Raw genomic sequence first — 22,339 nt, forward strand, 5'->3', positions numbered from 1 at the left:
ACCATAATGAATGCCCAGTACATAGCTCACAACAGCCTTTGGGTGATTTATGGTACAATCAGCAGAGATTTGTAAATTGGACGATAGATGCCTTAGAGGGTGTAAGCGAACACCTGAATGCCACGTCACTGATGACTGTGCAAAATAGGCTTGTCATTGAGACAATGCTAGCTAAGGACCAGGTTGTCTGTGATGTAACTGGGGAAGTGTGCTGTACCACCATCCCCATGAACACGGGTGAAGATGGCAACCTAACCAAGACCTTAGAAAGCATACGTATGTTAAGAGACCAACATGTACAACATTCTAATTGGAACACCAAAACCACGTCCTTGCTGGATTGGCCACGGAGTCTATCTCTGAGAAAGAGTTTGCAAACACTGGGAATGCTGCTTGGGTTGGTTGTGCTGACATTCCTATTGATTACTTGCTGTATCCTTCCCCTAGTACAACTTATGATTAAAGGGATAGTGCACCCAACAATGAAAATTCAGCCATTATCTACTCACCCTCATGCCAAGGGAGGCTCTGGTGAGGTTTTAGAGTCCTCACATCAGTTGCAGAGATCGGCGGGGGGAGCGGCTAGCACACCTAATGGCTGATGGCGCCCCAGACTGAAACGTCAAAAAAACACATAATTGAAAAAACAGAATATCTCCATACTACTCCTGCGTAGTGATCCAAGTGTCCTGCAGCCCCGACATAATAAGTTGTTTGGAAAAACGTCATTTGAAGTCTGTTTTTAGCCTCATTGTAGCCTGTGGCTCTGACTGTTTCTCTGTGCTCCGTGCTCACGTGTGCACCAGAGACCAGAGAAAGCATGAGCTTTGCTTACCGTGTTTGCATCACGTGACACGTGCACCGCAGGGAGAGACAACAGTAACCAACAAATCCGAGACCAACGCCATTGTCCACCTGAACTACGGTAGAAATGAATGACTTACTTCTCTGAAAGCCTGCCATCTGGTCCTGCGGGCCTCTGCCTTTTCTTCCAGTTGATCTTGGGGGAGTAAAAAAATGTCTCCAGAACACCACGGGTCAGTAGTGCTGGAAACTCAGGGTGATTGGTGATGCACGGTCTCTGAAGAGCAGCAGTCTCATCAGTACTAATGTCCAGATTCTCAAGTGCAGGCATCGCCAATTCCCAGTCTGAGCAGCAAAGACCTTCCTCATCTGTTGGCATTGCTTTGCATTTGAAACAACTACACCACCAGGTTTGCAGTGCTCAACTCCAGTATTCTGTGGCTGGCTGAGGGTTAGGCTCATGAGCTGCGGCGGCTGCTTCGTCCAGTAGCCTGAGTTCCGTGTCTGTATACTCGGGCTCAAACAAATACGGCTCAACAAAGAAATGCTGTTCCTCCTCAATTTCAAAGTCTTCAGACATGTTGGGCTGTCCTTTGCTAAAAGACCGTAGTGCAAATTATCTTTTAGCTACTGTGGTTACTGTTGTCTCCCCCTGCGGTGCACGTGTCACGTGATGTAAACATGGGTAAGCAAAGCTTATGCTTTTGCTGGTCTCGCGCAAGCACGCACACGTGAGCACAGAGCACAGAGAAGCAGTCAGAGCTGCAGGCTACAATGAGGCTAAAAACAGAGTTCAAATAATGTTTTTCCAAACAACTTTTTATGTCGGGGCTGCAGGACACTACGGAGGAGCAGTATGGAGATATTCTGTTGTTTCAATTATGTGTTTTTTGGATGTTTTAGTCTGGGGCGTCGTCAGCCATTAGATGTGCTAGCCGCTCCCCCTGCCGTGATCCGCAAGTGATGTGAGGACTCTAAAACCTCACCAGAGCCTCCCTCGGCATGAAGGTGAGTAGATAATGGCTGAAATTTCATTTTTGGGTGCACTTTCCCTTTAAGAGAGCCCTGAGGACAGCAACAGGACAATTTACTGTGTTAGTAGATCAACAGGCAAAGTCTGTCGCAGCAATGGAGCTGCAAGAGCAAAAGGCCCCCCCAACAGTTACGAGTTAATGAATAACATATATGAGCCAATGAACGAAGCCGGAGGAGAATACGAGATTGTATAAGGGGAAGTGGATAGGATAGGCATGAACCACCATGTGCCAGTGAATAAAGGAAACCCTTGTTGTCACCAGACCAAGTTAACAACTAACCAGCGTGTAAGCTTTGTTTGAGTAATTGAATTAAAAGTGTATTTTGTAACATCTAGATAAGTGCAGAATATGGCCAACAACTGGGGGGCCCATCATCCATACCACCTGACCCAGGGGCTGCCCTACCAACAAGGACGTCTGACTGTACAGTATCGTCCGGTCTACACTGAATAACAGCCTGTGCCAACTAGTAGACCCCCGTATTAGTGCTGCATGATTAATCTAATCGCAATCGCAATCGATGTCAGGCTGTGTGATTACATAACCGCATAAAAGGCTGCGATTTGCAATTTAATGTAAATAAATGTTAACGTGTGTGCCTGTGAACGTGACTGTCTCTGCTGTAGTGTGTGGAGTTTGTTGACATCATGCCCACAAGCTATCCTAGTGTGTGCAGCATGTATGGTCAGGTGATGGCGCTGGTGGTGAAAAAAACGCAACATCTATTAAACGGCGATACTTTGGATTCAGGTATGGCGACATTGAACAGAAAGACGTGCTGTGTAAAAGTTTAAAAGTTAAAGTCGCTACATCCCATGGCAACATGACCAATCTATATCAACACTTGAGACAGCACAGGGAAAAGTACGAAGGATGGATGCGAGAGAAAGCCAAGCCGTGTAACGTTAGAGACAAAGGAACAAGTGAAAGACACCAGAGCCTCATAAAACAACATCCAAGCACAGTTACGTGAACATTTGTAAGTGTCATGAGGAAATCACGGACTCCATAACAAACTATATCATAGCAATTAAAAACTGAGCAAAATTTTGCTCAGTTTTGGCCCACTTGACATGCTGCTGTGTTGTGCTGTGGCCTGTTCACGTGCTGGAATTTCTCATTTACATGACAACGCCTGAAGGCAACACAGGCCTTGCTCCGCTGTGTGTTCAGTGTCATGCTGCGCTTGCTGTGCGAGAGCTGTGTTTGACTGTGCCCAGTCTGTGGATGGTCATTGTCACACTGTCCACAACAATAACTATGTCAGGTCAGGTCAGTGCCCCCTGAGGTAATGGTAGGGGAAACACTGAATCAAGCAAGAAGACTAATGATACCATTTATGTATTATATTGTAATCACAATCGCAGATCACGATATTATCCACTCAAATCGCAATCGCACATTTTTATCAAATCATGCAGCACTACCCCGTATGTACCTCTAGGCGGCACCCGGTTTGAAACCCACTGGTATCACTATGCCCCAACGCCCCCACCAGCGCAGCCGCTACTGATCCAGCCCCCGGACCGGATCAACTTCAACCCCACCAGGAATCAGCAATGCCAGAGCAACAGGGAAACCAGCCTATGATCGGAGCCTCAGACCCAGGAATGACTACACCAGGGTGGAGACTAGCAACGATTGATACAGCACCAGGACAAGGAGCCCTCGACCCAACTCCTAACACCCTCACCTCATGTGGGCCAAGAAGGAAACCATCAGTGGATGCGCCCAGACAGCACGGCACCGATCTCATCTCAGAACATGGTGCAGGCCACATCCCAGACAGGGCCAGCCTCCTCACAACCAGAGTTGCCGCAAGTTGATCCCTCAGACACCAGGGACTTCAAGTGGAATTGGCTGCTGCTTAATCCATCCCCTGAAAGGGCTTCATCCTCTGAGGGAGATTCCGAAGCGATTATGGAAGAACGAGCATCTTGGTCCCCAACTAGTCCGCCAGCTGATGAGCCCTTACCCACACCTGGTCCACCTACTGTTGAACTGGAAAAGAAGCCATTGCCTTCCACAGTGAGAGCACGTCTACAACGAAAATTTAACATAGAGCCTGAAGCGGTGGAAAACTTCTTCCGCTTCCTGCCAATTGAAAAACCGACCACAAGGGAGGCGCAGAAGGCTGTGAACAACCTGAGAGATCGGCTCTATCGTGTCCCTCCGGCTCCCTACCTCCGACTGGTGCGTAGTGTAGGGATTTGCTAAAGGCAAGTTGGTTATTGATTATTAATTACTAATTGTAATTAATTAAGAAATTAATTTATTATGTGTATTAATAATTCTGGGGTACTACCCTGGATACAGGGATCAATGACCAACTGGTATTTAAACCAAAAAAGGGAAAAATCCTCGTCTCAGTTTGCTAATATAGGTGAATCTTAACAATCAAATAGTTTAGAAGGCATGAACCCGAGCACTGACCATCACAACCAGCTACTGATACAAAAACAATGCACTACATTACCAAAGACCTAAAATGGCAGACAGGGAACACGTCACGCCAGGTACTGATAAGAGTAAGGCGGGAAATTTAAGAGAAGGAGTACTGAGGCGGGATACTAGAGCAAGACAATGGGTCTTAAAGTATGCACAAGATGGCGTCCAGCGGGATCAAACACACTGTATGCTCTAACAAAATAGCTATGCCAACACGTGTAGGTGTGTAGACTGTGGTAATGGCGAACTGCTCTTAAGGAGTTGCTCACAGGGCAATGTTTGATTTTACCACAGGTATAAGGTGTACGTGTGTGTGCTTGCAAGTGTGCATGTAGGTTAGTTAAAAGAGAGAGAGAGGGAGAGAGGGAGAGAAGAGGCGAGCGGGCGCTCGTAATCAGTTCGAGGTAACAGCGGCCGTGGAGGAACATAATGGTCACTTTCCTATCCCTCAGAGGCCGGTAGACTGACTGGGTCAGCCTACCGTCCACTGGTCTTTGTTACGGATAGGAATGTGGCGTATTGTGAGTGTGCGGCGGGCACAACCAACTGCGGGTTATCCACCAAATGGCACAATCAATTTGCTCTGGTGAGCGCAACAACAAACAGCAATCAATGATCAGATTATCAAAGAAAGGGACATGACGGTCCTCAAAGTTCACAGTCACAATTAAAAGTCACGACGACGTGTGTCCCGTCTGTTGCTCCGGGATGAGTGTGCAGCAGGATGAAAGATGCTGTCCTCGGTGTGGCAGAAGAGGGATCAGCTGAGTCGACTCAGTTGAAGAAGTGGGGCCTTGGTGGCTCCGTCTTCCTCAGGAGAAAAGGGGTTTCTCCAAACTCTGCAGATGTTGAGGAATGGCGGGGTTGCGCGGCATTCCTTCGGTTCTCTGTGGAGTGTTAAGAACAAAAAGAAAAAGGTGTCTTTCCTCATCCAGCGAATCAAGAAACAAAAGGGCGGCCTAGGTTGGTTGAATTCAAATGTTTGAGGTGCTCCCTAGCAGTAATTTGTGCACAGAAAGCTTTGGCTTCCTTCCAACAACTCATCCCTCGGGGATTGCGAGGGGCATAAGCGCGCACTGGCAATTAAAGTCTCAGTGACGTCAGAGGAGGTTCCATCTGACTCCACCTGAACCTGGCAGCAGTCGCCCAATAGGGAGCAAGAGTTTGAATTTCAAAAGTGATTTACACTTTGATAGTTAGGGGACCGATGGAAGCTTGGCGCGTTTCCTTTGTTCTTAGACTGGCTGGTTTTGTGAAGGCCTCTCTATTGTTTAAAACATGTGGCTGAGGTCCCAACATCCCCTCTTTGATGTCTGAAGGGTGGGGTGCTGAGCACAACCTTTGGAGCAACCTAAGGGCCAAACAGTCCATGAGTCCATAAATGCATGAGAGGTGGAGGAGAAGTGTTCTTTCGGGAACACGGGTAGAGTAATCCACCTGTCTCTGGCAAAGGAAAGTCCATAATTGTCCAAAAAGTTCATAACAGTTCATGTTCAGAGGCTTGTCTGGGCAGGACATAGAGGCTAGTCTGGGCAGGACAAGATTTCTGAGCCATAATTACATCACAGATAACAACGAAAAGGGTACACTGTTCTTATTAAAAACCACCAATACTTCCAAATAACCATCGGAAGTAGACAAGAAGAAGAAGAAAGAAGCAAGAGGGAGGAGAAAGAAATGGTGGTTAGAACAAGGTTAGTAGGCTCTCCCTTCTCCTCTTGGAGCATTAGGGTTAACCATGTGTACAGCTGCAGGCTGGTGTGTAAGACGTGGTGAGACCAGGAGGAGGGAATCCCGTCTGGCTTGCAGTTTCTGGATGTATTTGTACATGGCATGTGCAATTATTGCCATGATGATCCAACCACTAAGCAGGAGCCCCAGGGCAGCCATGCTAACTGGGTTGTCTACGTAAGCTGACTTTGCTACATGAGCAGAAAATGTGGTGGTAAGCCCACTCGGTTTTAGACTGAACTTAACCAATTTAGTACCTTCAGTTAGGAGTTCGTTTTGAATGGTATCATGAACTGTGAGATTTTGATCAACAAAGGCGTCCATAATCTCAATCTTCACATCATGCCTGTCTGGATTGAGATAATGGAGGACAACGTCACCAATATGCACCGTGGCTCCTTTCAGAATTGTTAAGAATACTGTCTGGTTTGGTAGGGTCAGCTTTGTGGCTGTATCATGGCGGTCGTATGACATAATGACTTCATTACCAGGTGTGCCCCTCTATAGGGGGGTGATGCTAACCTATGCTCACGACCAGTGACCATGCTCACTGACCTGCTGGGTTGTCCCAACTGACCATATATGGTCAGTCCCTGGCCGTTGTGGGTGTGAAGAAGACGAGTTTTGAACAAAGGTCTGGAGTCATCTGGACCGACTTCAGACATTGCTTTTTACTTCATCATAAATAAACAATCCAGAGTAGATTTCCTGATAAAGTCTCCTTTTCATCTAGCTAATTTACAAACATCAACACACATCTTGTCCTCATCTTGGCTTGCTGAATGAACATTTAAGCAAAGGCTCACTGGTGGAAAAATGCACTGCTAATGTTGGTTATCAAGCAACGTGACTAGCTAATTAGCTGGTCAGCTGCAGCACAAGCAGGAGTGTATAAACTTACCTGCAAATGTCACTTTGGTCCAATCAGCAGCTGACTTACCACTGCTAACAGCACACTGCCTGTACATGAGTTGTTTAATCTAGGTTTGTTTACTTCTGTGCAGCTCTATTAACTTGCGTATCTTGATGTTTGTGAAATTTTTCTTTTCTTTTTCTCTGATCCTCCATAATAATGATGCTACGAATGATAAATGATTCGTTATATTTGAGCAAGACAGTAGGAGAATGATAACAATGATGCTGGAGTCATGCATGAACCATTTTTGAAAACGTACACCTGCCCATACCCGTAAAGCTCAGTACTAGAACCAACCCGTTACCCATCATTGTGTCTAAGTCAAAGCCGCAACTGTTTATAAAAATCCTGCAACCTGACCTTACCCCATGATTAAACACACACAGGCTACAGTCACTTACATTAAGCTGGGTTCTCTATTCTTGAATTACAAATCCAGCAAATCTCTTTCACTGGCTGCACTTGATGGTAGGATGGTGAAAACATTGAATCATGGCTAGGTTAGGGCCTGTGTCCACATAACGCCTTTTCTGGCAGAAAGGCGCTGGAAGGGCGCTGCAGAGCACTGGGATGAAGCGTCTGTGCGCCCCGAAAAAAAACGCTCACGAGGGTTTTCGTTTCTATGACAACAATATCTTGACAATTCCTGAAGCCGCACAGTTTTGCATCATCGCAAAGCAGCGAACTCCTCTGGTAATTTCATTAAAAGGCATGGCATATAGGTCCACGGTAGCTTATTATTATTATTATTATTATTATTATTACTATTGGGTCTTATAAGAGTAGGCTACAATGAGTACTGGGCCATCAAATCACAGCATCCGCGGTGAGAGGACATGATTACATGTGTGTTGCTGTAAAATATCTCAATTTATATATCAATTTATATGTATATATATATATATATGTATATATATATATATATATATATATATATATATATACATATATATATATATATGTAATAATTTATATATCAATTTATACATATATATATATATATATATATACATATATACATATATATGTATGTATGTATGTATAGCTACTGTCTCTGTTATGGTAATGTCTGTGTGACATGTCATACAACTCCAGATAGACGGACACGGCCAGCACCAGCTTCTCCTCCATTTTTTCTGGTTACCACGGTGACGAGTTCTGCGATATGATTGGTTGCCTGGAAAAAGCGCCGGTGACGACACCAGTGCCTCTCTGAAAAGTTCAGAGATTTTCAACTCAAAACGCTTGGAGCAGCCGCACAAAAAAGGAGGAGCGGCTGGAAAAAAGATGCTGGGCGCAGTGCCTTTTCCCTAGGCGGCCGCATGTGGCCGCAGATGCTCCCTCCTCATTGGGAACAATTGAAAAAAGACACTGGCCTTCTTCTGGCACTCAGAAAAAGGTGCTATGTGGACACAGGGCCTTAGGAAACATTTTTGCATAGTTCTTTCAATACCTCTTTTCACGATGTTTTACTAAAATTTTTCACTTTGTCAACATTTTTTTCAGACATTTTATTAACATTTTTTCAGAGATTTTCATAATATTTTCTGGACATTTAAAGCCACAGTGTGTGGGAATTTCTCCCGTCTAACGCTGAAATCATATTGCATTCAAACGGATAGCGCACTCTAGCGCCTCACTGTTTCAAACGTGTAATGCAACAACGGTAGTCACTGTGTACCAAAAAGCTATGATAACGTTGATGAAACCATGTCCTCCGATACTTCATGGAGTATTCATTCAGGCTCCTACACAGATACACGTGACGCGAGTTGACAAACCCCCCTTCTCACCATGCTGGCTGTGTTTACAATGTAGGACTGTTGGGGCGGATGTAAATTGAAACAAACCAATCACGTCTTGTCCTTTGACAACTGACAAGTGGCTCAACCTCACACACCTCATCCCTCTCCTCGCAACACTGTGCCGCTAACAGCTGTTAGCCGCTGTTAGCGGCCAGTGCCGCTACTACCCCGGCACTACTGCAGCATAACAAAGTCCCACTCTTTGAGCATAATGCAGGATCATGTATTATGCAGCATTACGGGAGACGGAATCTTCGTCGCCAAGAAGGCACAAAAGGGAGTCAAAAAGGCAACGTGACCGGCGATTGCATTACCATTCTCCCTCAGCAGCTCTCTCTACCTGGGAAAGGCTACCCCGATGCGGACCCTCATTTTTTTAATTCACCAGTCACGTTGCCTTTTCTATTCCCATTTGTGCTTTCTTGGCGACGAGGATTCCATCTCCCATGATGCTGCATATGCATGATCCTGCATTATGCTCAAAGAGTGGGACTCCTCTCCTTCAGCTCCTCAGTCACGCAGTGCTGGCCTGGCTCTCAACGAAAACGCCGAAGGCGGTGCTGTATGTCCCTTGCTGGCGGGTGTATTCTCAAGATGGCGAAACGTAATGGAACCCCCCAGACGACTTACCCGCACAATGTAAAAGCAAATCCGAAATTCTCCTTTCACGAGAATAAGTCAGATTATTGTTGGAGGTAATAGTACACCAGTGATGACATATTTATGAATGTAGGCATCAATTTTTGCCAATAAACAACTGGAAATGTTACACAATGTCCCTTTAAGTAACATTTTTTCAAACATTTTAATAATATTTTTTGGACATTTTATCAATATTTTTTGAACATTTTATTACTAATTTTTGGATATTTCATTAACATTTTTTCTGACATTTTAATATTTTTGGGACATTTCATAAACATTTTTCCAGAAATGTTTTTAATATTTTTTGGACATTTTATCAATATTTTTTTGAATAATTTATTACCATTTTTTAAATATATTTTAGACATTTTAATACCATTTTTCACCACCATAAAACCTCAAAAGGATCCTCCTTGGGTGTCTTGAACTCCATGTAGGCTGCCACCTCATCCTCGGGCTGCAAAGTTTCATGGCTGGAGTCCGCCACGTCAGTGACCAATGTGACAACGGGGTCAAAGGTTTCACTTGTGCCATTGACTTTCAAAATAAAAGGAGTTGCAGCTTGATCATAGTGAGTTAGATGTCAAATTATTACACACATACTGCAGATCTTTTTACTTTGGTTTGTTCTGAAAAATAAAATATCTGTTGTTGTTCTCACCTGCTGCTCACACCCGTGAGTTTTTATGTGTACATATTTTTACCCGTTACACAGCTTTTTGCGTGTTACCTGTGGTGCAGGACTCTGACGCATGTGCTGCTCTGTAATAGCCAGTTTCTGGGCATTTACATGAACGCATATCACTAAGACCAGGAGTAGTTCAGACTAGACTTAAGTTTGGCTGGTGCAACTGACTCAAAGTCCCTTCTTAAGACTGGTCTCAGCAAAGACCAATTGGTGCAACCCATTCCTGACATCGGTTAGGAGTTCAAAAAGTAATGACCATGGAGCAGCAGTGAAAGAGAATTGCAAACTGATTGGCAGGAGCAGAGCGTAGTGGATGGGCTGAGGTGTACAGTTTGACCATGACATGGATGTTGTTCTTACTTTGACAAAACAATGCTACCACTAGATCTGCTGAGTAGCCTATTTCAGGGCTTTCAAACATATCATTCAGCCTTGATACGTGACAGGAATCTTAACTTTTTAAACCAATGTAGATAAGTCCTAAACAGTTCTGTTAGGATATGACCACACTCTTCCTCTGTTGTTTTTTTTCCCAGAAATGGAACCTGCTGGAGCTCAACTTTCAACATAACTATTGACGGCAACACTGCATCAGCATCACGTAAGTTATGCCGTACACTTGAGGATAATTGGGCAGATTATGGGTTTGATTTGCCCTTCCCAACAAATGTGGGGGTGTCACAGACATAATCTTAATATTATTGACCAGATCAGATTTTCCCCAATTTCAAGCCATAAATATCAAATGTCTTTAATAATTACAACTTGAAATCCTGCAGTGTAGTTGAGCGGCTAAAGAATCATTCAGTTTGTGATAAAAGCACCAAATCTGGTACAAATATAACTTATAATATGTAGAAGACATCTGGATATCGCTGATTGGCATTTTGATGACTGTGGCAGCAAAATCCAATAGAGCCACCATCCAAAAGACATTTTGGCTATAACTTTTGAACCCGATGATCTATAAATGCAAGTTTGGTGTTGATTTTATGTTGTTTGGACCCCTAATTTGCATATCCTCCTGTGACCCAAACTTTTGTTTAGTATGCATTTTTAATTTCTCCTAACTGTTTGGGTATGAGTATAAAAGTATAAAACCTAAACATTGTCAACGATAATTAAGTCCCAGTGTCCTCAAACAAGACGATAATATAGTTCCAATGTCCTCAAAAAAGACGACAGTAAAGTCTCAGTGTCTTCAAACGAGTACTTCCTAATCAATAGTGTCTTAGCTTGTTACTGTTGCTAAAATTGGTCAAATTTGTTGCAATATCAAACTACACATTCTTAATCATAAATAGACAAGTTTCAACCATAAAATGTGATCAGGTTTTGGACCTTGTCCACTTTTGCGTGGGGGTCGTCTGCGACTGACTTGGCAGAGATGACTGCTATCTTGTTTTACATGGATTAGTGTTTTGTGCTCTTACTAACACTAGATGGGACCAGTGATGGGAATAACGACGCTACATACGGCAATACTTTTTTCGGTAACGAGTAATCAAAAAAGTTACATCACGCAAGCAAGCTCCTTCTCAGTGGAGCTCTCAAGTTTTCTTCTTTGGTGAGAGCAGGTGAGGGGGAAGGGATGAAGAGACAACCTCATAAGTGATGATGATTGGCTTAGCGAGAGTAAAATTTCATCATAAACCAGTCAGAGGCAGAGTAGGGCAGGTATTCACAAGCACACAAGCAGGGTTGTCAAAACAAATATTGGTAGTCACGGGTTGCGTTTTTTTGGGCTTGTTTCTAAAGTGGAGTTGCTTATTTGGGTTTGCCATCTAAACATCGCCTTTCACTAAATCTATCCGTCTAGTAAGTTATTTAAATGTATGGTAGTATGTCGGACTGCAGGATGTTTCCACAGCTCCGCTCCCCTCCGCCCCTCTCCTTCTTCGCATACACACAGCTGACGGTCAGTCAGTGAGACTTTTCACATTTAAATCGTGTGATTAATGGAGGTTCTTACACACACACACACACACACACACACACAACAATGCAGTGTAGTGTAGATAAGTGTACAATGTTTTATTATAATGATTTATTCTATTAAGTGTTAATTTCATTCATTTAACATATTCAATGTTGAGTTTCATTACATACAGTTTCATTAAAGGGATAGTGCACCCAAAAATTAAAATTCAGCCATTAACTACTCACCCATATGCCGAGGGAGGCTCAGGTGAAGTTTTAGGCAAAATCCCAATATCCCCCCTGTCCACTACTCCTTAGCCCTTGGCCCCAGCCCTAGCCCTTGCCCACTACCCCATGACCCTCAAAATGAAGCAACGAGGGGTAGGGGTAGAAATCTTTCCCTAGGAATTGAGACACCACTCACTACGTCACCGCGTCGGTTACGTTCACGCATATGTAACTATTTTAAACAGGAAGCTGTGAGCCATCTACATTTCCAACCGGCATCTACAGTGGAGTCTCATTCATCCTACCGATCGCGTTTGCAGCAATCATCATGCTTCATTTGATGAACGACAGACGACAGGGGACTTCTGCTAGCTAGTTATCCAGCTAACATTAAGAGGCAGCATAGTTATACTAGCTGGCGTGTTATCGTAATGTGAAAAGTCCGACAATGTTGCAGAACAGGACAGATGCCAGATGCCAGATAGTGCGAGCTAGCTAAATAGCTAGCTAACAAGCAACCTGATGACGGTAACGTTAGCTATGTATGAACTTTTTTCCCTGTCTCTTGCTCGGTGGTAGCCATGGCGACGTCTACCCCTTGTGGCAAGTCAGCTTCTGAAATCCCTCGCTCTGAAGAGCTAGTTTCATACCCACTACCCCTTGTTATGCCCCCTACCCCTACACGCAAAAAGGAATTGGGACACCACTACCCCTCGTGGGAACGCCCTACCAAGGGGTAGGGCTAAGGGGGGGTATTGGGACGGGCCCTTAGAGTCCTCACATCACTTGCGGAGATCCCAGGGGAGAGGGGGTAGCAACACTGCTTGTCCGTAGTGATCCAAGTGTGCACTGTGCTCACGTGTGCGTGAGACCGTAAGACATGGGCACCGCGTTCATGTGTGTTCACGTGCTTTCGCTGCACACGTGAGCGCGGTGCACAGAGAGGCAGTTAGAGCTACAGGCTACAATGAGGCTAAAACCAGTGTTCAAATGACGTTTTTCCAAACAACTTTTTATGCCGGGGCTTCAGGACACTTGGATCACTACGGACGAGCAGTATGGAGATATTTTGTGGTTTCAATTATGTGTTTTTGGATGTTTGAATCTGGGGCACCCAGCTTCCATTAGGTGGAGTTGTGTTGCTTCCCCATCTCCCCTCGGAAGTGTTGTGAGGACTCTAAAACTTCACCTGAGCCTCCATCGGCATATGGGTGAGTAGATAATGGCTGAATTTTCATTTTTGGGTGCGCTATCCCTTTAAGGGGGGGTGTCCAAGCAATTTGACATATTTGAGCATTTTATTAAAAAGTAAATGCTGTGTTACTTTTCCAGGTAATTAATTACTTCTATAGTGCAGTAACTCAGTTACTAACTCAGTTACTTTTTGGGGAAAGTAAAGAGTAACTTTAACTAATTACTTTTAAGTAAGTTTCCCAACACTGGGATGGGACAAAAAAAAGTGTCCATGAATGAGGACAAGAAGTCTAAGCTCAGCAGAATGTATAAGGTCAAGTAAACCCAAAATGTTGTGTCCTCATATGAAGACAAAGGATCTCAGGAGGATATTTCCAAGATGGTGGCTACCAAAAATAAGGTTCATTTTTTTAAACTCTTTTGTCAAACTTGGTGTCTATTCCATATTATTAAGCATTAGAAACACACTGGAATGTTCAAATTTATGACTTATTTTTAAATCTTATTATCATTATCATATTATGTATTCATATACTGATGTATTCAGTGAGCTGGTGCGTGTTCACATGGACTCAAACAACGAGTGTTTTGACTCAGCTAGCAACAACTGGCATGAACTTAAAAATAGCCTCCAATTCACCCAGCACAAAGTCGACATATTAAAGAATAACACCTCCAAGCTCACAGGCGACAAGAGCGAATTGAAAAAAACCTGAGAGTGGTCTGCGACAGTATTAAGGTCCTTGACAGATCAACTGACTACCTCTAGAACCAGTCCAAATGTAATAAACTGGTCTTCAGTGGCATCGAGGAGTCTGTACACCGTACAGGCAAGTCAGACGACAACGACAAGAGACACCGACCCATCGTGGTGATGTTTTTTAACTACAAGGACAGAGCTACCATTCTCAAGAATGCTAAAAAGCTGAGAGGCAATGACATTCACATAAATGAAGGTTTCTCTGTTTGGGTATGTGAGCAAAGAAAGGCTCTCCTCCCTGAGATGTACATAGCATGAGACAGAGGCCTTATTGCCTAATTGAAATTCAACCAGCTGGTTACCCACCCCCCACAGAAAAGGAGAGGACAGTCCCATCTCAGCCCGATCAGCCCTGTCAGACCCGAGGCTGCTGGTCCTCCTGCGACTTCCAGCCCTAAGTGAGGATGCTCAGGTCTCAGAGGTGGTAAGACCACCTCCTTTTACTCTGACTATCTTAAAATCATGCCAGCTGGCACAAGAGTAAACCATGTCTGTCACGAATGTAGAAAAAAATGTTAAATCTCAAACCATTAATTGCAGTGTGTGTAAATCCAATTATCATTTAAAGTGCTCCCAAACCTAATTGTAAACTATGGGTATCATGGACTTGTGATAATTGTATAGCCATGTTTCCCTTTTCCAGTCTTGATGATAAAGACATTAGTTCTCTTTCATCTGAATATGTATCCAATGATACTTGTTTTGGTAATGTAGGTCCTGATTCAAACAGTACGTGTGTAATGAAGGAGCCCTGCAGATATTACAATGAAAAAAACACTTGATGATTGCACCTGATAGTTGCCTTTTTTCTGCCTTCCACCTCAACAGCCATAGTCTCTCAAAAAATTATGCCCAACTCGCCCACTTCCTAGCATCCCTGAACTATAACTTCTCAGTCATAGCTCTTTTTGAAACTTGGCTCACTGAAAACACAAAGTCTCTTTGAACTCCCTTTATATAACTCCCTTCTTAGAAATGATTACGACAACTATGTACAGAGAGCAGACCTGCCAGTACACTCAGAGTGTGCAGCCACAGAGTCTGCTTTTATTTTTTATTATATTTTATTGTGTCTATCGACCACCGGATACAGACCTTAACAACTTTAATGAGTCAATGGCAAATACTCTCGTTCAAATATCTAAAGAAGGCAAAATGTGCTATATTCTTGGTGATTATAATATTAACCTTTTCAAAAGTGAAACACACTCACCAACTCAGGATTTTCTAAATGTCCTGTACTCTAATTACTTTTACCCTATTATTCACAAACCCACGAGAGTTGCTGCCAGATCTGCTACATTAATAGACAATATACTAAACTGTCTGAACAAGGTGCCATACTCTGATGTAGGCTATTATTTCAGACATCACTGACCATTTCCCAATCTTCCAATTTACCTTGCTTGATAACGACAAGAATATTCTAACCGAAGTTAAAGTATCTTAACGTAAATTTAATGATAGAAATGGCTAGTTTCAAACGGCTCATCAATGATCTTTCTTGGGACAATGTATATACTCAAACTAACTCAAACTGTGCATATAAAGCTTTTATGGAGTCATTTAATTCTATTTTCAATAAATGTTTTCCCTTAGTCACTGCTAAAAAACAATCCATAAAAGTGAACTCCTCTAAGCCATGGTTCACCCCTGGGTTACAGAAGTCCTCAAAGAAAAAACAGACTTTATAAAAAATGCTTAACAAACCCTACACCATTGAATCAATCAAATTACAAAACATATAAAAACAAATTTACTCATCATCTTAGATCAACTATAAAAAGATATTTTGCTGACAAATTCAAGGAGTCCTCTAATGATATTAAAGAAACATGGACAGTGACAAATCAATTATTGCATAAAAAGAAATCTGCAGTAAAACTTCCATCCTACTTCTCTGATAGAGGGAAAACATTTACTGATGCATATGAGATTGCATGTAAATTCAATGATTTCTTTGTAAAGGTAGGTGCCTCCCTGGCAAAAAAAAATCAGAACTCTAGGGGGAGGTCCCCTTGACTATATTGATGGTTACTTTCCTTCATTTAAGACCTTTGATCGGCCTCATGTAAATTAAGTTCTGAATATTATCAATAAACTAAAATCAACTGCTGCAGGTCACGATGTAGTCAGAACTTCTCTCGTGAAAGAGGTTAAATCCTCAATTGCAGATCCGTTAACATATATGTTAAGAATGTTAATGTTCCTACTGATGTCAAAGTTGCAAAAATCATTCCTGTTTACAAATCGGATGATCCAAGGTCTTTTACAAATTATCGTTCAATCTCAATATTACCCTGTTTTCAAAGATTCTTGAAAAATAGTTGATGAATGAATCATTCTGCTTACATGGCACTGTTAGATCTTATTGAGAAGATCTCTACTGCACTAGACAATAACGAGTATGCTGTTGCAATTTTCCTGGACCTGTCAAAAGCTTTCAGTACAGTGAATCATGAAATATCACTGTCAAAACTTTATAGATATGGTTTCCAAGGAATTGTTTTCCAGTGGTTAAGTAGCTATTTTACTGACATGCAACAACATGTCTATGTTAACAACTGTAAGTCAAACACAGTGACACTGTCATGTGGTGTGGCCCAAGGCTTAATTCTTGGTCCTTTATTATTTTTAATTTATATCAACAATCTAGCCACAGTTCAACCACCAAGTACAGTTTTTTTGCATATTATTTGCAGACGATACAAACCTTGTTCTTTCCAACAAGCACTTCAAAACTCTTACAAAACAAGCATATTCTAAATGGTTCAAACTGAACAAACTATCTCTAAATGTAAAAAAACAATTTCATACTATTTTCAGGTAGGAAACAGTATAACGTAGACGATGCAAAGCTCTTTATTGAAGGCACTGAAATTAAGAAGGTATCTTCTGCTCACTTCCTAGGCTTTGTGGTGGATGAAAATTGTACTTGGAAGGAACATATTGATTTTGTGGCAAAAAATGGGTTGAAGTCTCTGGGAATCATCAGAAAGATAAGTTCATTCCTCAATAGATCTAGTTTGTTTGTGTTATATTTCAGCTCAGTGTACCCATATCTAATCTGCTGTAATATTGTTTGGGCTAACACAAACCCCCTAAACTCTAAACTATAAGGTTATTCACCAAAGTCATGAATTACCCAACCACTACCAGCAATATTTTCGCATGAATTCCAGTATACACTCATACGCAACGAGACAAGCAAGACACCTGCATCTCCTCCTACTAGCAGAGGGCAATTCACTATTAAATATAAAGGGATCACATTGTGTAATGAACATCATAATCTTGCAGTCAGCACTCCCTCCTTGTCTATATTTAAAAAGAGATTTTTGATGAAACTATTTAAACACTATGTTTAACAGTTTACTAGGACTAGTTGATCGTGATACAATTATGTTTAAATTTTGTTCTGTTTGATTTTTATTTTTTATTTCTTCTTTCCTCATTCTTTTTGCTTTGCTTATTTAACCTTATTTTATTTATTATTTATGTTCTTATTACATGATAAGATGTACATTATTAATTTTCCTTGACTAAACAAATTTAAAAGTCCTCCTAGGATTTCCGACCTCACCTACCCACTCTCTATGTAGAGTGATTTGTACCGAATTTATAATTTGTCACTTTTATATGTGCAAATAAACAATAAACAATTTATTAATGTGCTCTAATTTGCATATTACCAATATAGGATGGAAAGCTGAAGTGTTTGGGGCTACATTATCTGCTCAGATTCAACTAAATGCTTCAAAACTCATTGGACGATGCTTCACAGTGCAGTTGGACAATGACCTGAAGCATACTGCAAAAGCAACCAAAGACATTTTTAAGGCAAAGAAAAGGAATGTCCTGTAATGGCCAAGTCATATCATCTGACCTGAATCCAACTGAGCATGCGTTTCTCTTGCTGAAGCCAAAACTGAGGGCAAAACACCCAAAACACAAGCAGGAAGTGCAGATGGCTGCAGTAAAGGGCTGGCAGAGCATCACCAGGGAAGAAACCCAGCATCTGGTGATGTCTATGTGACCAACACTTGAGGCAGTCATTGACTGTAAAGGATTTGCAACCAAGTATTAAAACTGACTGTTTAATTGATGATTATGTTAGTTTGTCTAAATACTTATGAGCGGTTCATACTACATTTTTGAAAAAAGCCTTAAATGAAAGCTGAGAGTCTGCACTTTAAGCAGGTATTCATTGTTTCATTTAAAACCCATTGTGGTGGTGTACAGAGCCAAAATGATGACAACTGTATCATTGTCCAAATAATTATGGACCTGACTGTATATTTAGATTTTAGTTTTTATAGATTTTATATTTTATTTTATTGTTTTTTACTTTTAGTATTAGTAAATGTCTTTATCTGTTGTGCACTTTATTGTCACTTTAGTGTTAGGAAATGTCTTGTCTTTATCTGTTGTGCTTGTGCATTTTATTCTGTCACTGTGGGATAGAGAGAAACGTCTTCTCGATTCCTCTGTATGTCTGGTACATGTGGAGAAATTGACAATAAAGCTGACACTGACTTTTGACTTTAACTTTGACTTTATATTTAACTTTGACTTTATACTCAAAAGGTCAAAGGTCAGCTCTACTGTGACATCATAATGTTCTGCATAAAACACTTTTCTGTCCATTACTCAGCGTCATATGTCAGGAAAAGAAGGGGAGACATTTGGTCATACTGAATTGGTGACTCTAATCTTGAAATTGATTGTGTAGATCTTGTGTGTGTGAAGCATCCATGTTTTAGAATTTAGCTTCTTCGCAGCAACTACATATTTGCAGCATTGTCAACTGTCATTGCTACATATGAGTCTGGACGGACATGGATGTAAACTGTAACTGCAACTTAACTGGTTCGCAGATGCATACAACCGCAAGGCGGTAATTCTAGTTTCTCTTTTTTTGTTTTTTGGTGCAAAACGTAACACATGCAGGTGCAACCAACTGACAACAGTCCACCTCCACGCTTGTTTTTTTCTGAGGTCACATTTGATCAAAGTTTGAAAGTTTTTATTGTCAATTTACTACATGTGCGGAACATACAGAAGAGGGGGCAGACGGGGGAGGTTATGGATAGAGTTCAACATCCTGACAGCCTGGTGGATAAAGCTGTTTGTGAGTCTTATGGAGTGGACCCGGGGCCCCAGTACTTTCTCCCCGAAGGCAGGAGGCTGAAGTGGGAGTGTGATGGGGTGGGAGGTGTCACCAGCAATGCTGATAGCTCTGCAGGTGAGGTGGGTGTTGAAGATGTTTGTGAGGGAGGGCAGAGTGGTACCAATGATCTTCCTGGCTGTATTCACTATGTATTGCAGAGTCTTCCAGCAGGAGGCAGTGCAGCTTCTGTGCCACACAGTGATGCAGCCAGTGATGACACTCTCAGTGGTGCCTCTGTAGAAAGAGCACATGATGGGGGGTGGGACTCTGGCTCTCCTCAGTTTGCGGAGGATGTACAGGGGTATTTGAGCCTTCTTGGCTAGCGATGTGGTGTTGTTGGTCCAATAGAGGTCCTCGGAGATGTGCACCCCCACGAACTTGGTGCTACTCACCCTCTCCACAGCAGCACCTTCGATGGTCAGTGGGGAATACTGTGGAAGTCTTCTCCTGAAGTCCACAACAATCTCTTTGGTCTTCCCCACATTGAGGAGAGAGGAAGAGAAGAGATTGTTGTCCTTACACCACTGGACCAATCGGCTCACCTCACTCCTGTAGTTGGCTTCATCACTGTTGGAAATTAGGCCCACCACAGTCGTGTCATCCGCAACTTGAAGATATGGTTGGTGCTGTGGGTTGCCACACAGTCGTGGGTCAGCAGTGTGAAGAGCAGTGGGCTGAGCACACACCCCTGCGGAGCCCCTGTGCTCAGCGTGATGGTCTTGGAGGTGTTGCTGCCGACCCGCACATTTTGTGTCCTCCCTGTTAGAAAGTCCAGCACCCAGTTACAGAGAGAGGTTTTGAGTCCCAAGTGTCCGAGTTCTTGTATGAGCTGCTGGAGAATGATTGTGTTGAATGCTGAACTGAAGTCTAGGAATAGTATTTGCAGGTATGAATTCTTTGAGTCCAGGTGGGTGAAGGCTGGATGGAGAGTAGTGGAAATGGTGTCCTCTATGGACCTGTTTGACCTGTATGCAAACTGAAATGGGCTGTGGGAGGGCGAAGGATGGACTTGATGTTCTGCATGAGCAGCTGCTCAAAGCATTTCATGATGGTGGAAGTCAGTGCTACAGGCCAATAGTCATTGTAGCTGGATGGGTGGGGCTTCTTTTGAACTGGTATTATTGTGGCGGCTTTGAAACACATGGGGACAATCGGTTGGCTCAGGGAGATGTTGAAGATGTCCGTGAGGACATCCTTGAGCTCCTCGGTACAGTCCTTCAAGACACGACCAGGTATGTTATCTTGTCCAGCTGCCTTGCGTGGATTGATCCTGGAGAGGGTCCTCTTTACGCTGGCTGTGGACAGACAGAGGGGTTGTCTTCTGTGCCGGTGTGTTGTTCTGTGTTTCAAAGCGGCCAAAGAATTAATTGAGGCAGTTTAGCAAAGAGATGTCACTATCGCAAGTCACACAAGTTTCTTTGAGATCCCAAGTCACTGGATTCACCACTCTATGTACTCAGTGTGAACACCAAGTGTTTGTTCCTCTGTCTTGACTGAATCATTTAGTGACTGCCTTCTTAGGATTAAAATATTAAAAATTGGTTAAATCTGTCTTTATTACTGTGGTCTTCCACATTTTTAAAATCAGTTGTTTGTTAGTTTTGTTAGTCAGCAAATTTAACAAGCAAGCAATCTCAGCTACTTTAGCGTTGTTGCTCTGGGGACAGTAATGTCTGTTGGTCCACCACTTTGGTTTAGACTGAAATATCTCAACAATTATTAAATGGATTGAGATCAAATTCTGTTCAGTTCTCAGGACATCTTTGGATTATGTGAAACACAAGATCAGTTTTCAGAAAGTTTACAACGCACATGTTCTTAGGTTTTTCAGTCTAGAATATACAGTTTCTGTTTTAGATGGAGAACACTGTTGATCATGTAATTTTTTTTTTTTTTTACTTTGTTTCTGTCCTCAGTCGCCAACTTCAGCTCAGTGATCCATGTGCTGCCGAGCTGTGATGGCTGTCTGCTCATGAGCCTGAACAGCACTGCCAGAAACCTTGACAAGTTACTGCACAAGATGAATTTCAACAGCAACATTACAGGGGACAAGATCCACGCTCAGGCTCTTTATTTGATGAGTAAGAATGAATGATTCAGAGAGAGAAAATATCACATTTTATAACCAAAACATTCCACCATTTTTGTAGTTTTCTTTCCAGCCAGAGAGTTGGCCCTAAAGGACTCGGACATGGAACATTTCAAGCAGCAGGCGAGCTGCCTTGGCTTCTCTGGAGAGCCAGACTACCTCTACGACCCCAAAAATGGTGCTTCATCTTTAAAACCCATCTGATTAAACTATGAAAACAAGATGTGTGATGTCAAACAGAACTGATTCACTTTTTCTTTCTGCAGAGTTCTGTGCTGAAGGCGAGGGCATTAAGATGACGTTTGACTGAATTTAAGAACAACTGTCATGAATATTTCAAACTGAAATCAAGCAAGTAAAGAAACAATTAGACTTAAAACATCAATAATGTGGTCCTTGTTTTTATTTAGAATCTAATAAAATGGTGTAACACCAAGGTTTTTCAAACTGTGAAGGCCAAAATACACCAGCAGCAAATGCAACACCTCAAAAAATATGCCCCCAATTATTTTCAGTCTACAACCCAACACTGGCAGCAGCTAGACATGCATCGGCGCTCCTGGACACGCCGCCCCGTGGCACTTCACGCCACCAGAATTAAATGCATTTTTCCCCTACTTGCTTTCTGTTTGTACATACCAGCTCCCATAGCAGCTCTTTTTCTCTGCTCCTATGGCAGCTCAACTTCTCTCCTCACCATGGATGTATAAAGAAAACTTTGGAGCTGTTATTGTGTCTCATGTGTGACGAAGCAACACACTCTCACTCCTACCTTGTCACATATTGATGTACTTGGTCATGGACGCTGTGTCAAGTTAAGCCTATTACGTGCATTGTCCTCTTTCAAAATTCATCTCCGTTTTCACAGGAAATTTAACATTTACCTACAGTCTCTTTCAAAATA

The 22,339-nt window shown here is 42.5% G+C and overlaps 1 protein-coding gene across 3 annotated transcripts in view; it reads left to right on the plus strand.

The window, feature by feature from the left end:
- LOC125904315 (uncharacterized) overlaps nucleotides 1-21,842 on the plus strand; it is a 37,871-nt gene extending 16,029 nt beyond the window's left edge. For 2 of the 3 annotated variants that reach the window (XM_049601654.1, XM_049601657.1), the window contains exons 3-6: nucleotides 10,611-10,675; nucleotides 21,263-21,427; nucleotides 21,497-21,613; nucleotides 21,702-21,842. In XM_049601654.1, the coding sequence (XP_049457611.1) occupies nucleotides 10,611-10,675; nucleotides 21,263-21,427; nucleotides 21,497-21,613; nucleotides 21,702-21,745 (391 nt within the window). In that variant the 3' untranslated portion in view covers nucleotides 21,746-21,842. The remainder of the gene's footprint in view (nucleotides 1-10,610; nucleotides 10,676-21,262; nucleotides 21,428-21,496; nucleotides 21,614-21,701) is intronic. The other variant, XM_049601655.1, reaches the window with a different exon arrangement.
- Nucleotides 21,843-22,339: the final 497 nt, after the last annotated feature.

This window comes from Epinephelus fuscoguttatus, linkage group LG17 (genome assembly GCF_011397635.1).
Source record: "Epinephelus fuscoguttatus linkage group LG17, E.fuscoguttatus.final_Chr_v1".
NCBI lineage: Eukaryota > Metazoa > Chordata > Actinopteri > Perciformes > Serranidae > Epinephelus > Epinephelus fuscoguttatus.